The sequence below is a fragment of the Malus sylvestris genome, chromosome 6 (genome assembly GCF_916048215.2).
Source record: "Malus sylvestris chromosome 6, drMalSylv7.2, whole genome shotgun sequence".
Lineage (NCBI taxonomy): Eukaryota > Viridiplantae > Streptophyta > Magnoliopsida > Rosales > Rosaceae > Malus > Malus sylvestris.
Genome location: NC_062265.1, coordinates 28,482,607 through 28,499,650, shown reverse-complemented (window position 1 = coordinate 28,499,650; position 17,044 = coordinate 28,482,607). Strand labels below are relative to the sequence as shown.

Here is a 17,044-nt window from a genome sequence, read left to right as displayed (position 1 = left end):
ACATCGAAGAGCACAAGGATCTAGCTTACTCCGTTGATGAGAATAAATATGCACATACACAACACATCCAAACACCTTGGGAGGAAGCTTGGAGATACCGATAGGTGAGATATGTTCTTGTAAAACTGCAAAAGGTGTGCGGAAATCATGAACTCGGCTAGGAGTCCGATTGATCAAATAACATGCGGCTAAAACTGCATGTCCCCAAAGATAATTAAGGACCGACATTCCCAAGAGCAAAGCACGAGCAACTTCAAGTAAATGACGATTCTTCCGCTCAGACACCATTTTGTTGGGGTGTAAACGGAGTAGTCGACTGATGAATAATACCTTGTTCACGAAAGAAACAACTCAAGGCAGTGTTCACATATTCTCCTCCGTTATCAGACCGAAGCACTTTGACTTTAGTCTAGAACTGAGTAGATACCATGGCAGTAAATTCTTGTACAATAAATGTCACATCATTTTTATTCTTCATCAAGAAAACCCAAGTTAAACAGGTGCAATCATCAATAAAAGTGATAAACCAACGAAATCCATTTGAAGTAATCTTAGCAGGACCCCATACATCGGAATGTACCAACGCAAATGGCTGAAGAGCTTTATTATTACTTAACGGAAAAACAGTACAATGGCTTTTGGCCAATACACATGTTTCACACTTAAAACAAGTCTCATCATATGAACGACATAGTGAAGGAAATAAAGGTTTAAGATATCCAAAAGAAGGGTGTCCCAAGCGACGATGCCATAACCACAACTCATGCTTGTCCTTGTCACTGCCACTCTGAACTTTATTAGCAAGACTACCATGAACCACGTCTGTTGGTAGAGTCAAGTAGTATAACCCCCTATCCTTTTACCACGTCCAATCGTCTCGTGGGTTTTGAGATCTTTAAACATACACCATGTAGGATAGAAAGTAGCATAGGCATTTAGTGAGTCCAGTAATCGTCCCACAGATAATAAATTACAATTAATATTGGGTACCAAAAACGCATGTGCCAGGGACAAGGTAGGGGTAAGTGTGATTGTGCCTTCTCCAGTAATTGGAGACGGCATACCATTGGCAAACGTGATAGAAGGGTCACAAGTTTGGCTAGACAACTCATCAAAAATCTTAAAATTATAAGTCACATGATCAGTAGCACCAGTGTCAATTATCCATGTATTGGAACTGTTACCTGGTACGGAATTTATCACACTCAAATTCATGGAAGGACGAGGCGACTCAAGCTCGTCTGCAGTCACGACATGAGCAGCTTTGGGTCCAAACTTATGGGCCTTGTACTCAGGAAACCAATCTAGAACACCATGAAGCTGGAAACATTTTTCTAAAAGATGATCACCTCCACAATGGGCACATTCACGAGAACCAGGTTGAGCCTTTGCTGCAGGAGGGCGGGAGACGGCAGACTTGGAGTTCGAAGAGCCTCCGGAACGTGCACTCACAAGGGACGACTGACGACCACCACCGCCAGTTGAGGAAGCACCATTTGTCTGATGCTGGCTTGTACCAATCTTCAAAGCAGCAGCACCCCAAGCATAGTGACTTGACGTGTGCTTTCTTCCACGACCAATGCATACGCCTCCAAGACAGAATGCACCGGAGTCATAGCCAAGATACGGCTACGAACACCATTAAACTGTGGATCTAGCCCTCCAAGAAAATCATACACCCTCTCAGATTCAATTTCCTTATGTCGAAGAGCCACATCCTTAGGATTGGTATGTGGGTTAGCACGAAGATTGTCAATCTCCTCCCAGATAACATGAAGCTTCTCATAAAACATAGCAACAGATTCACCATTTTGGGTTGTAGTCACGGACTGTCTTCGAAGTTGAAACAACCGGGAGCTGTTTTGGGTGACTGTAAAAGTCTTCCTTGCAGCCTCCCACACATCATATGCTGAAGTACAACGCTCAAAGAGACTTCTCACACTCCGAGTCATAGAGTTGAGAAGCCATATTTGTACCAAACAATTATTCTCTTCCCATTCGGAGTATTCCACAGAATCACCATCCTTAGGAGCAAGTTTTTTGCCATTGATAAACCCCGCCATACGTGGTCCAGTTATCGTAAGAAATGCGTTACGAGACCAGGAGACATAGTTGGAGCCATCTAATTTCTCTTGTGCAATAGGAGCAGAATAATCACGGTAGGGTCGTTCATCCTTGGTACCAGATGAACCGAAGTTGGGTTTAACAACATCATCACCAGCCATGGTTGTAGAACACACACACCAAATAACAGCGGAAACAATCAACACAACAAGACACGAACGCAGAAAATTTTCATAGAAAAATTTCCACAGCAACGGCAAGATTTAGAGTTTCTCAAATTAGGGTTTTGCACGGGTAGGAGGTTTTTTTTGGTTTTGGTGGGCACGCACGGTCACCAGAACTTTACTTCTCTGATGCCAAGTCAAACAGTATATGGGTAAAATTATGATATATTATTCTCTTTGAGAATAGAGTATAAATAGGGTTTACAAAGAGTGTTATACAAGTAAGTAGACTATACAGGGAAACAAATAAAAACCTAATAAGGCTAATCAAATATAATCCCTATAATCTATACAAATCGCTACACATTTCGTGTGACGAAGCACTCTCTCACATAAAAAGAACGAATACCCAACGAGTATCTTCATATGAAAGAAATGTTTCCCATCCTTCATTTGCCATATAATCCCCACAAACAAGCTCCACTTGGTCTGGCCTAATTTTGTGATGTATGTCCTAGAACCAGCAAAAATGTTCAATAAAGATTTTTTTAGGGATTTGAGGGGTCATGTTTGTGGCCTCAGTTGCATAAAACACGTTCAAACAAGAATGACTACCCACATACCTGAATTCCAGCCTCTCGTGCACGAACATCACGGTACTTCAAGCCCAAGTCTTCCATCCGAGCCAAAGCTAACTCCCGAAGATTTCCTTTCACAACCCCAGAAGTAACTAAAGGCATTGGAATGTCTAACTGAACTCTATAAACACGCGTCCAAGGGGGGACCACGGCTACGATCCGAGCTACAATGTCCACAAGTTGCTCAGGTGGGTAATTTCTATACCTGCCCGTTTTCCAAAGCTGATAGAGTCCAGTTGCACGGATCACGAGTGTTGGATAAATTTTAAGCCCATATGCTCTGAACGAGGGGCTTTCAAAGAACTCCTGAAAACTCTCCATGTCTCTCTCCACCCCTACATTTGGAAGATCAGGCATCATGCATGCAACCACCTAGAGCAACAACAACAACAACAACAACAACAAAGCCTTTTCCCACTAAGTGGGGTCGGCTATATGAATCCTAGAACGCCATTGCGCTCGGTTTTGTGTCATGTCCTCCGTTAGATCCAAGTACTCTAAGTCTTTTCTTAGAGTCTCTTCCAAAGTTTTCTTAGGTCTTCCTCTACCCCTTCGGCCCTGAACCTCTGTCCAGTAGTGACATCTTCGAACCGGAGCATCAGTATGCCTTCTTTGCACATGTCCAAATCACCGGAACCGATTTTCTCTCATCTTTCCTTCAATTTCGGCTACTCCTACTTTACCTCGGATATCCTCATTCCCAATCTTATCCTTTCTCGTGTGCCCACACATCCCACGAAGCATCCTCATCTCCGCCACACCCATTTTTTGTACGTGTTGATGCTTCACCGCCCAACATTCTGTGCCATACAACATCGCTGGCCTTATTGCCGTCCTATAAAATTTTCCCTTGAGCTTCAGTGACCTATGACGGTCACACAACACGCCGGATGCACTCTTACACTTCATCCATCCAGCTTGTATTCTATGGTTGAGATCTCCATCTAATTCTCCGTTCTCTTGCACGATAAATTTTAGGTAGCAAAAACGGTCGCTTTTTGTGATCTTCGCTAAATTGCTCCGGTCATTAGTATGGATAAGTATATAAATGGATAGAGATAGGAAAGCGAACACAAGATGTACGTGGTTCACCCAGATTGGCTACGTCCACGGAATAGAGGAGTTCTCATTAATTGTGAAGGGTTTACACAAGTACATAGGTTCAAGCTCTCCTTTAGTGAGTACAAGTGAATGATTTAGTACAAATGACATTAGGAAATATTGTGGGAGAATGATCTCGTAATCACGAAACTTCTAAGTATCGGAGTGTGGTATCGTCTTGACGTGCCTTATCTGTCTCATAAGTAGATAGGGCATCTTCTCTGGAAGTACTCTTCCTCCATCCAGGGGTGGTATCTTTAACTGGTGGAGATGCACAAGGTAATGTATCAATTTCACTTGAAGCTTACTTGTAGTTTCAGGCTTGGTCAAGCACGATACAAACCATGTAGTAGGAGTCCCCCAAGTCGCCGAGCTAGGGGATCTGTTGAAAGAGGTGACAGACAAGGTAAGCAATCATAGCTCCGGCTGATTGTTCACAGTCTCCCTATCTTGCAGGCAGCATGAAGGATAAAGAGAAGAAAATGAGAAGAGATGATATGGGATACTTTTGCTTTTGAAGAAGTAACTTTCCACAGGCTTATTCTTGAACTGAGCTGGAGGGTTTTCTGGTTTCCTCTAGAGTATAAGGCCGACTGAAGAATTTGAGGGTCAAAACAAGTCCATCAAATCTAGAGTACGTTCGACCCTGCTGATATGGGATACTTTTGCTTTGACAGAGTAATGGATGTATCGGCACGTGTGCTGTTACGCTTGTCTCCACATGCTTCCTTGTATCCTTCTCCCTTGCCCTATCTGTTCCTCAGGCAGATACGGTATCTTCCCTGGAAGCATAAGATGTTGAAGATGAGTACTCGAGAGCAATGTCAGGTAAGTAATCAGGTAAGGGGTTCCAGGCAGTCAGTTCCTGAATGGAAGCTTGATTCCAAGTACTGACTGATTGCTCTCTTTCTCCTTATCTTGCAGGTAAGAACAAGGTCAAAGGAAAAGACAGGGAAAAAGCAGGATATGGGATACTCTTGCTTTTAACCTTGATGATATGAGATATTCTGCTCTAGTATAGCTTGTTTGTAGAGGTATTATCGGGGGGAAAGAAAGCTGAATATTTCGAAAGGCTTCGTTGGGAGTGCCCTCTCAGATATGAGGAAGAGTTGAGCATTTTTGCAGGTCTGCCTGTCCGTTGGGGATGGGGGTCGACATATATAGGAGTCTCCTTAACAAGTAGTAATGCTATTCCTTTACCCTACTTGGTCATAGCACAGTAGTGGGAGCTGCCAGCTTCACATGTTTTAACGTTGTCAGAGCACTTTGAAAAAGTGGTTTGTGGTATCTGGAAAGCTGATGTTGCGTGTGAAGATTACAGACAGCTTTATCCAAGGAGATCCGGCTCTTGAAGTTGGGAAAGTGTTGCCTCTTCAATTTTCGAACAAGCAATCCTATCGGGGATCTGGCTCTCGAGATTCGGAGAACGATGCCTCTTCGATTTTTTAGAAAGCAATCATGCTGGGGGTGTGGCTCTCGAGATTCGGAGAGCGGTGGCTCTTCGATTTTTTGGAAAGTAATCATGTTGAGAGTCTGGCTCTCGAGATTCGAAGGGCGGTGCCTCTTCGATTTTGGAGCAAGCAATCTTGTTGGGAGTGTTTTCTCGAATGTGAGTGAAGGTTAGGCATGTTTGCTAGTCTACCTTGCCACGAAGCACAGAGGTTGACACACAGGGACTTTCCAATTATCCAGCAATGGTACTGTTCCTTTACCCTCTTCGATTTTTGAGAAAGTAGGCATGTTGGGAGTCTGGCTCTCGAGATTCGGAGGACGGTGCCTCTTCGATTTTGGAGCAAGCAATCTTGTTGGGAGTGTTTTCTCGAATGTGATTAAAGGTTGGGCATGTTTGCTAATCTACCTTGCCACGAAGCACAGAGGTTGACACACAGGGACTTTCCAATTATCCAGTGGTGGTACTGTTCCTTTACCCTTGTGGGTAATAATATGGTAGCTAGACCTTCAAAATTTATGTGTCTAAACTTTGTTAGTGTTGTTTCTTTGCTATTCTTTTACCCTTCTTGGTCAGAGCGATGTAGTGGGAGCTGCAAGCTTCACGTGTTCAACTTTGGCAGAGAACTTTGGCAAAGTTATCTGTGGTACCCATGAGCTACTGTTGCGTGTGGGAAGTGGGTGATTGAACAGTAAGACTCATGTGCTTTCTACTTCACCAGAAGTCTTCGACCGAATGCCCATAATTTCCGCAAAGCTGAGTGTGCGTGTGACAGGTGCTGACAAGGCTGGAAAAGTAGGTGCCTCTTCGATTTCTGAGATCGGCCCTCGTGGTCTCTGAGCAGCCCAGCTTTTGAGAAAGCAAGCGCCTCTTCGATTTCTAAGATCGGCCTTCGTGGTCTTTGCGCAGCCCAGCTTTTGAGAAAGCAAACGCCTCTTCGATTTCTGAGATCGACCCTCGTGGTATCTGAGCAGCCTTGCTTTTGAGAAAGCAAACGCCTCTTCGATTTTTGAGCAGGCGCCTCTTCGATTTCTGAAGCTCCGTCGAGTGCAGATTTTTATAGAGGCTGGCATTAAGTTCCAAAGCACCCTTGAATCTCCACCAGTAGAAGCTCCATTCTTGCACTTCTAAGATCTTGATTTGTCCGACCTCTTCTCTCTTCAACACCTTTGAAAATGTCTGGCCCCTCCGACCGTCGTTTTGACTTGAACCTTGTTGAAGAGGCAGCCCCGCCTTCTCCTGACAACATATGGCGTACATCATTCGTCTCCCCTACTGGTCCTCTTACCGTTGGGGATTCCGTGATGAAGAATGATATGACCGCTGCGGTAGTGGCCAGGAACCTTCTCACTCCCAAAGATAACAGACTACTTTCCAAACGGTCTGATGAGTTAGCTGTTAAGGATTCTCTGGCTCTCAATGTTCAGTGTGCAGGTTCTGTGTCTAATATGGTCCAACGCCTATTTGCTCGAACCCGCCAAGTTGAATCATTGGCGGCTGAAGTGATGAGTCTCAAACAGGAGATTAGAGGGCTCAAGCATGAGAATAAACAGTTGCACCGGCTCGCACATGACTATGCTACAAACATGAAGAGGAAGCTTGACCAGATGAAGGAATCTGATGGTCAGGTTTTACTTGATCATCAGAGATTTGTGGGTTTATTCCAAAGGCATTTATTACCTTCGTCTTCTGGGGCTGTACCGCGTAATGAAGCTCCAAATGATCAACCTCTGATGCCTCCTCCTTCTAGGGTTCTGTCCAGTACTGAGGCTCCGAATGATCCCCCTCTGGTGCCTTCTCTTTCTGGGGCTCTACCGACTGCTGAGACTTCTCCTAAGCAACCTTTGTGAAGGCTCCCTCTTGTTTGTTTATTTTAACTTATGTATATGTACATATTTGTAGCTTATCGGAGATATCAATAAATAAGCTCTCCTTCATTTCAACGTATTGTGTTAAATACACCAAAGCCTTCTTCGCTAAGTTCTTTGAATTTTCTTTTGTTGAAGCTTTGTGAGTGGAGCATATAGGTTGAGGTAGTGTTCCCTTAATTTCCTGAGTGAGGAAAACTTCTCGGTTGGAGACTTGGAAAATCCAAGTCACTGAGTGGGATCGGCTATATGAATCTTAGAACGCCATTGTGCTCGATCCTGTGTCATGTCCTTCGTTAGATCCAAGTACTCTAAGTCTTTTCTTAGAGTCTCTTCCAAAGTTTTCCTAGGTCTTCCTCTACCCCTTCGGCCCTGAACCTCTGTCCCATAGTCGCATCTTCTAATCGGAGCGTCAGTATGCCTTCTTTGCACATGTCCAAACCACCGTAACCGATTTTCTCTCATCTTTCCTTCAATTTCGGCTACTCCTACTTTACCCCGGATATCCTCATTCATAATCTTATCCTTTCTCGTGTGCCCACACATCCAACGAAGCATCCTCATCTCTGCTACACCCATTTTGTGTACGTGTTGACGCTTCACCGCCCAACATTCTGTGTCATACAGCATCGCCGGCCTTATTGCCGTCCTATAAAATTTTCCCTTGAGCTTCAGTGGCATACGGCGGTCACACAACACGCCAGATGCACTCTTCCGCTTCATCCATCCAGCTTGTATTCTATGGTTGAGATCTCCATCTAATTCTCCGCTCTTTTGCAAGATAGATCCTAGGTAACGAAAACGGTCGCTCTTTGGTATTTCTTGATCTCCGATCCTCACCCCTAACTCGTTTTGGCCTCCATTTGCACTGAACTTGCACTCCATATATTCTGTCTTTGATCGGCTTAGGCGAAGACCTTTAGATTCCAACTCTTCTCTCCAAAGGTTAAGCTTTGCATTTACCCCTTCCTGAGTTTCATCTATCAACACTATATCGTCTGCGAAAAGCATACACCAAGGAATATCATCTTGAATATGTCCTGTTAACTCATCCATTACCAACGCAAAAAGGTAAGGACTTAAGGATGAGCCTTGATGTAATCCTACAGTTATGGGAAAGCTTTCAGTTTGTCCTTCATGAGTTCTTACGGCAGTCTTTGCTCCTTCATACATATCCTTTATAGCTTGGATATATGCTACTCGTACTCCTTTCTTCTCTAAAATCCTCCAAAGAATGTCTCTTGGGACCCTATCATACGCTTTCTCCAAATCTATAAAGACCATGTGTAAATCCTTTTTCCCATCTCTATATCTTTCCATCAATCTTCGTAAGAGATAGATTGCCTCCATGGTTGAGCGCCCTGGCATGAACCCGAATTGGTTGTCCGAAACCCGTGTCTCTTGCCTCAATCTATGCTCAATGACTATCTCCCAGAGCTTCATTGTATGACTCATTAGCTTAATACCTCTATAGTTCATGCAATTTTGTACGTCGCCCTTATTCTTGTAGATAGGCACCAAAGTGCTCGTTCGCCACTCATTTGGCATCTTCTTCGTTTTCAAAATCCTATTGAAAAGGTCAGTGAGCCATGTTATACCTGTCTCTCCCAAAACTTTCCACACTTCGATTGGTATATCGTCTGGGCCTATTGCTTTTCTATGCTTCATCTTCTTCAAAGCTACAACCACTTCTTCCTTCCAGATTCGACGATAAAAAGAGTAGTTTCTACACTCTTCTGAGTTACTCAACTCCCCTAAAGAAGCACTCCTTTCATGTCCTTCATTGAAAAGATTATGAAAATAACCTCTCCATCTGTCTTTAACCGCGTTCTCTGTAGCAAGAACTTTTCCATCCTCATCCTTGATGCACCTCACTTGGTTTAGGTCCCTTGTCTTCTTTTCCCTTGCTCTAGCTAGTTTATAGATATCCAACTCTCCTTCTTTGGTATCTAGTCGTTTATACATATCGTCGTAAGCCGCTAACTTAGCTTATCTCACAGCTTTCTTCGCCTCTTGCTTCGCTTTTCTATACCTTTCACCATTTTCATCAGTCCTATCCTTGTATAAGGCTTTACAACATTCCTTCTTAGCCTTCACCTTTGTTTGTACCTCCTCATTCCACCACCAAGATTCCTTTTGGTGTGGGGCAAAGCCCTTGGACTCTCCTAATACCTCTTTTGCTACTTTTCGGATACAACTAGCCATGGAATCCCACATTTGGCTAGCTTCCCCATCTCTATCCCACACACACTGGGTGATTACTTTCTCTTTGAAAATGACTTGTTTTTCTTCTTTTAGATTCCACCATCTAGTCCTTGGGCACTTCCAAGTCTTGTTCTTTTGTCTCACTCTTTTGATATGTACATCCATCACCAACAAGCGATGTTGATTAGCCACGCTCTCTCCTGGTATAACTTTGCAATCCTTACAAGTTATACGATCCCCTTTCCTCATTAGAAGAAAATCTATTTGTGTTTTTGACGACCCACTCTTGTAGGTGATCACATGTTCTTCTCTCTTCTTAAAGAAGGTGTTGGCTAAGAAGAGATCATATGCCATTGCAAAATCCAAGATAGCTTCCCCATCCTCGTTTCTCTCCCCAAAACCATGGCCACCATGAAAACCTCCATAGTTGCCTGTCTCCCTGCTCACGTGTCCATTTAAATCTCCTCCTATAAATAACTTCTCCGTCTGAGCAATTCCTTGCACCAAGTCTCCAAGGTCTTCCCAAAATTTCTCCTTCGAACTCGTATCCAACCCTACTTGAGGTGCGTACGCACTAATCACATTGATAAGTTCTTGTCCTATTACAATCTTGATTGCCATGATTCTATCTCCTACCCTCTTGACATCTACAACATCTTGTGTCAAGGTCTTGTCCACGATGATGCCAACACCGTTTCTCGTTCTATTTGTGCCCGAATACCAAAGTTTAAACCCTGAGTTTTCTAGATCATTTGCCTTACTACCAACCTACTTAGTTTCTTGTAGGCACATAATATTTATCCTTCTCCTCACCATAACTTCCACTACTTCCATAGATTTTCCCGTTAAGGTTCCTATATTCCACGTTCCTAAACGCATTTTGCTCTCTTGAACTCTACCCTTCTGTCCTAGCTTCTTCACCCTCCCCCGTCTAATAGGATCAAAGTACTTCTTTTGTGTGTCCCGTGTAAAGTTGATAGGAGCATATGCTCCCAAACAACTTGGAGTGGAGTCGTTCGAAAAAAAGTTTCTATGGCCGCCTTGCTCATTTAACACTGCATCCGGGTGCCAATGGAGATACAGCGACCCTTGCTCACTTATCACTGTGCTCGGGCCACACAGCGCGCCACTTACGGGTGACGCCCTAGCTTTAGCGCAATTTTGTTCTGAATTCATTTTCATAAGGATTCGACGTGATCAAATGCATAAAATTATTAGTGTGAAACAAAAGTAACTCAAAATGAACGACAGGAATACACAGCAAAAATGCATATTGTAAACAGTCCTCAAGGCTTTTAATATTGCAGTTCATAAAGATTACGGTCATACAATTACAAACAAATGCTTCTTCTTGAACTTAGACAAAGTGAATGGTAATACCAAAACCAACTAGATTATGATAAAATATTCACGCTGAATTATGGGAGAGCACAATAATTTGAAAAATATATCCAGGCTCACAAATTGTTTTGATGAAAGATTAATCTCCTGTCACTGTACATATAAAAGGTCCAAAATCCTTTCTTTTCCCATGTTGAAGGTAAGTGAGTTTTATGATATAAAAGGTCCAAAATCTGTGAGGTACTAGGCTGACCTTAAAACCAGCATCCTTTGCCAAGCAAAAACAATCAGCCACTGCAGCTACGGTATGACCTCTATTGGCGTCCCGAGCCACATCCTCGTATGTACTCTGAACTCCAATTTCTAGTCTTGTACAACCATAAGAAAGCATTTGTCTCAAGTGAGGTCCAAGGCAATAATCTGGCCTCCGGCAGAATAAAAAGTTACAACTACCTTCGTTAACTTTCTGGACCAACCAGATGAACTGGAAACTAGAATGTAAGCTAAAAATTACTGTCAACCAAGTTAAACACAAGAATGAGAAATTAATGGCTTCTAAAATAAACTAAAAACTCACGTTTCAATGGTCATTCCAATACATTTAGTAGCACCATGCTCAGAGTAGGCAACTGCCTCTTCAACATTGGCAGAAGTGTGTCCCGATAACGCATCATGCAGATTTCTAATAAAGTAATCATGGTAATCCGCGGGCAACGACATGAAAGTACCGCCCATTAAGATGAACTCAACCTGAAAACATAAATTCAGTACCAGTTATGAGGCGACAACTATGCATATTACTCTATCATGGAAATCTGCAAACCTGAAAATAAATTCTTTAAGCTCTAAACATAGAACAAGCCAAACCTTGTCTACACTGTGATCCAATGTCTTCAGCTGATCTATCCTGCTTCTAGCCTGGACATATGGGTTGTATCTAAGCACACAAAACCAAAAGATTAACTACCAAATTAACTTCACTAATCCAATTTTAAACACATTTTCCTTCAAATAATCTCTTCATTACAAAGCTCTCAACTTCATGGTGAAAAATCAATCAAGCCAAAAACTTTAAGCTTTGAAACGAATGATGAATAAATAAAACTTGAATTCCCCATCAAGTGTTCGATAAAATGCGTCAATGAACTAGAGAAAGCCATACCTTTCCCAAATTGCGCGCATGCTAGTAGGCTCGTATCCAGTGTAAGACTGAGTGCTGTACTCAGAGTCCGAATCGGGACCACCGGGGCAGTACACGCAAATATTCCCGGTGATGGCGATGTGGGGGCACGTGAACGGCCGTACTTGCGGCACGCGGTGGTCTTGAGGGCGTTTAGGTCGACGTTTTGGCCCTTCCGGGAGAGGTCGACCATGGAGCTGACGATTTCGGCGATGGCTCGAACCCGGGCCTCTTTTTCGGATGGTCCATGGGCATCGAATCCGCCCCGACCCGGTCGGGGTTGCTTTCTGGCGGGCTCGGATATTGGCAGCATTGCAGTCGCCATGGAAGAGAAGAGGAAGGGGAGGAAAAGAGGTATTTTAAGTCTGTCAAAACGCCTCTTATTTTTAGTTCTTTTAATTAAAAAAATAATAATTCAAAAAGTGTTGTGAAATCGACGGTGTGTGCAGTGGAATAAATAAGCAAGACACAAAATTTACGAGGTTCCTCTATAGTCAGTGTGACTGGAGTACGTCCTCGGGGCAGCAGTGGTGCTTCCATTATAATTTAGAATAATAGGAGTACAAAGATAACTCTCTCTATTATCTCCTCTCATCTTCCTCTATTCTCTCTCTTCCTCTTCCTTCTCTCTCTTCCTCTTCCTTCCTTCCTCTCTTTCTTTCCCGTGAACTCTCCTCACTTCATTCCTCTTCTTCCTTTATATAAACAAAAGAAAGCACTATTCACTTTACAAATTTTCCACAAATGAATAGTGAAAATACTGTGCATAAATAGTAACAAACTATTCATGTGGGCCATCCACATATTATCACAACACTCCCCCTTGGATGGTCATAAGTCTTCGATTGATTCGTTAAAATCTTGATCTGTTTTTGGATGCTTCCCTTGATGAGTATCTCCCCCTGATTTCAAATCATTTAGGCTGATCACTGATCATTCTGCTTCAGTCTCTTAGCGGGGAGAGTTGCCGAAAAAGGTGTTTTACTTGTTGTTAACTTTCTACAGGCTTTTTCTTGAACTGGGTTGTAGGACTTTCTACTAGACTTGCATCCAAAGGTCTGAATTTACTCCTTTGATCTGGAGCAGATTTGATTCAAGTGTGGTGGACACTTGATCTTGAATCCGACTTTTGATTTCTTCAAGGACTTTCGAGGCTTGATCTTGAATGAAATTGGACCATGAGGAGCTTCACGTGACAAGTGATATTCGGCTTAGTTGGGGATGAATCAGCATATGTTCATTGCACTTGTCTCCACATGCTTCAATGCATCATTTTCACTTTCCTTACTTGCTCCCCTTGCTTAAGTAGTATTTTCACTGCTTTTCCCCCCATGCATATGTGGCATCTTCTCTTGTAGGATTTGTCCCCTGGTGCAGAAGTGGAATGCAAACCCTTGCATTTGGATGGTTCATCACTTCTTGGTGACCGGAGACCCAGTTCCAACAACAGTTGAAGATGACTACTCGAGAGCTAGGTAAGCAATCGGGAAAGGTTCCAAGCAGTTTGTTCCTTACTTGGAGTTTGAGTGGAGGTTCCGACATACTGCTTTCTTTATCCTTGTCTTTGCAGGTAAGAACAAGGACAAAAGAAAAGACAGGGAGATTGCATGATATGAGATAATCTTGCTCTGGTCCCTGAAGATATGTGATAATCTTGCTCTGGTGTGACATGTTTGAAGAGGTATTCTCGGAGAGGAAGAAAACTGAGTATTTCGAGATGCTATGTTGAAGATGCATTCTCGGAGATGAGGAAGAGTTGAGTATTCTTGCAGTGTTGCAGGTCTGCCTTGTTATGGAGAACAGAGGTCGACATATATAGAGATTTCTCAATAGCAAGTGGTGGTGCTGTGCTTTTACTCCTGTCAGCAACTGTGGTGTAAATAGAACAGTAAGATTTACGTGTTTTCAACTTTGTCAGAGATCTTTGACAAAATTGCACGCGACATCTGAAAAAGCTGGGATTACGTCTGAAAAATGCCAACGAACTTTATTCAGGAAAATCTGGCTTTTGAAATTCGAAGAGCGGTGCCTCTTCGATCTTTGAACGAATGGCTCTGCTGCCTCTTCTTTTATAGAGACATCAATTATGTTCAAGAGTATGCTCAGAAAGTTGCTGCTTGTAGAAATTTCCTCTATCTTGCACCTTTGAAATTTTATTTGACCTCTATTTTTCCTTCATCATTTCTGAAAAATGACTTGCCCATCTAACATTTGCTTAGATTTGAGTCTTAGGAGTGATACAGACGAGCAGCATCAAGATAATATATGGCGCCCGTCCTTCTTATCTTCTAATGGTCCCCTTACGGTTGGGGACTCTGTGATGAAGAATAACATAACCGCTACTGTGGTAGCTAGGAATCTTCTTACTCCAAGAGATAACAAGATCCTTTCAGAACGGTCTGAAGAGTCGGCCGTTCAAGACTTCTTGGCTCTCAGTGTTCAGTGTGCTGGCTCTATGTCCAATATGGGCCAACGCCTACTTGCTCAAACTCGCCAAGTTGAATCATTGATGGAGGAGGTGGCAAGTCTTAAACAAGAGATCAGAGGGCTCAAGCACGAGAATAGGGTGTTACACGTACTTGCAAATAGTTACTCTACGAGCATGAAAAGAAAGCTCGTCCAACTGCAGGAATCCGAAAATCGGATTCAAAGTGATCACCAGAGGTTCGTTGCTAGATTCCAAAAGCAACTGATGCCTTCCCCTTCTGGTGTTTTGCTAAGTACTGGGGTGCCACATGATCAATCTCCAGTGCTTCCCCCTTCTGGGGTACTTCCGAGTACTGAGGCTTCACATGAGCAACCTTTATGAAGGCTCCATCCTGTTTGTTTGTTTTAACTCATGTGTATGTATATATCTGTAATTTCTTGGAGATATTAATAAATAAGCTTTATTTCATTCAATGTATTGTGCCAAATACAATAAAGCATATACTTCACTAAGATGTGGTACTTCTGGACCAAATATCAATTTATCTTTACATTCACGAAGATAAATGATCGTTCTTAGTGTCTAAATCATATGAGTATTCAACTCATAATCTTCAATCCATATGGTTCTTTTAATATCACAAATATCATGGATAAGATTCGTGTTGGTAGATTGTTCGATCTGCAGCTCGAGACAATAATTCCTTCAACACTTTATAATTTTTCTAGACTCTTCAGGAGTCCCAATTTAATATCATCAACTCTTCAAGAGTTATAATTTAATGTCATTGACTCTTGCAAGAGATTTTAGTATGTTGCAACAATATCATAATGATAGTACTCACTAAGGCAATTTATATCATCCATTAGTATTGAGTACATATTTTATGTTTTACCCTTCAGATGCTTACTTCAAGCAATTTGAATCCTTCAAGGGTTTTCTACACTTCATGACACATTTTCCTTTGGAATTTATACAGAGCAATTTGCTCTCATGTATACTTGAGGGATTACTTATGGAGATATAATGTGGGCGACTCACAACCCTTCGTATATAATTCTCCATTCATATGAACTCGTTTACAACCTTGTGTCATATCATGTGAGTGTATTTCACTGTATTACAAATGCCCAATGTAACCTCCTGGGTTCAACATCTTTTGGCTATTTGTATTGTATTCAAATATATATAGGTTCATTTGCCCACGTTCTTACAAAATTGTAATGAAATTGCCTTTCTCCATTTTGGCCAATAATTTTTCTTTTGTCGACAAACAAAAGAACGTGGCTCAATATTAACATAGCTCATTGATGAATTTAGTAGCTACTTGTAAAAACCAAAATTACCATTGGTTATCATCAATCCGTGATCCCATATTCTCATGTGCATGGGCATGCATAAAAGCTTTTCATTTCTTTGGATATCCATTGCCTCTTCAAGGGCATGACGCTATCTCTTCCAGGATAGTCATAATTTAGAGAATGTGGATCATAACCTCCTCTTGAGCGTTATAGAGCTTGGATTTTAATCTCCACTTCCGGGAGTTGAGTCATTGGAACCTATATGTCTATTATGCTCCATGTATGAGACATCAACATTCCCATGTCTGTGGATTGTCCTATCTGGGACGTGTATCCATGCAGTGACTGTTATGCTTCTGGCATGCAACAGTTATGCTTCGGGAATGCAATAGTTCAATAGTGCCATATTATTCTTCTTTCGAATAACTGAACCTTTTGAGTCTAAAAATCTGCCATGCTTCAGGCGTGCAACAGATAAATCATTTACTGTCTCATTATTTTATCCAACAGAGACATCAATTCTTGTAGGCACATTTGCAGTAAGTATATATGATTTCATCACTTTCGTTGCATCATTCAATTATTCATATTTCATTTTCTCATTGATTGCTTCGTGAATCAAAATAAGACAAATTCTCTTCGTTCTTCTGGAACGGTCTTTTCTCATCATTATTTTGGAATGATATTTTCTCATCGTTCTTCTGGAACGATGTTATTTTCTCCCCCTAATGGCAGGAAAATTGTCTTATCAAAATCATAGTCCGCAAATCATGCGGTAGACATATCCCCAGTTAAGGGTTCCAAATATTGAATGATAGATGGTGTTCAACATCAATGCCTAATCTACGATGATGCCTCATTTCAGTACGTTGTGGCAGTCTTACAGGCACATAGATAACACAACCAAAAACTCGTAAATGTATAATGTTTGGCTAGTTCCCAAACACGAGTTGTACTGAGCAATATTGATGGTTGGAAACTGGTCTCATCCGAACTTAAAAATGCGTCATGTAAAAGGACATGTCCCCATGTAGAAAACTGGTAATTTCGTTTTCATGAGCAGAGCGCGGGTAATCAATTTCATCCGCTTAATAAATGCTTCTGCTAAACCATTTTAAGTATGGACATAAGGAACTTCTGGTCCTTATTAAATAGTCTATGGACTGAGACTTTTATGACCTTTATTATAATTAAGTTGAGGCGCTGTGGCACTTCAAACTTAAGGTACTCATCAAGGAATTTCATGTTCTGATCTTCAGGATCAAAGGACTTCATGCCTGATCTTTTTGTATGATGGAACTTCG

The 17,044-nt window shown here is 42.1% G+C and overlaps 1 protein-coding gene and 1 pseudogene across 1 annotated transcript in view; one reads left to right on the top strand and one right to left on the bottom strand.

Moving 5' to 3' along the window:
• The window catches only part of LOC126627252 (elongator complex protein 3-like), a 110,982-nt pseudogene that overhangs the window by 92,022 nt on the left and 1,916 nt on the right, over positions 1 to 17,044 (bottom strand).
• Positions 6,686 to 17,044, top strand: part of LOC126627278 (uncharacterized) — a 21,098-nt gene continuing 10,739 nt past the window's right edge. The window contains exon 1 of the mRNA XM_050296749.1: positions 6,686 to 6,851. Within this exon, the coding sequence (XP_050152706.1) occupies positions 6,722 to 6,851 (130 nt within the window). The 5' untranslated portion in view covers positions 6,686 to 6,721. The remainder of the gene's footprint in view (positions 6,852 to 17,044) is intronic.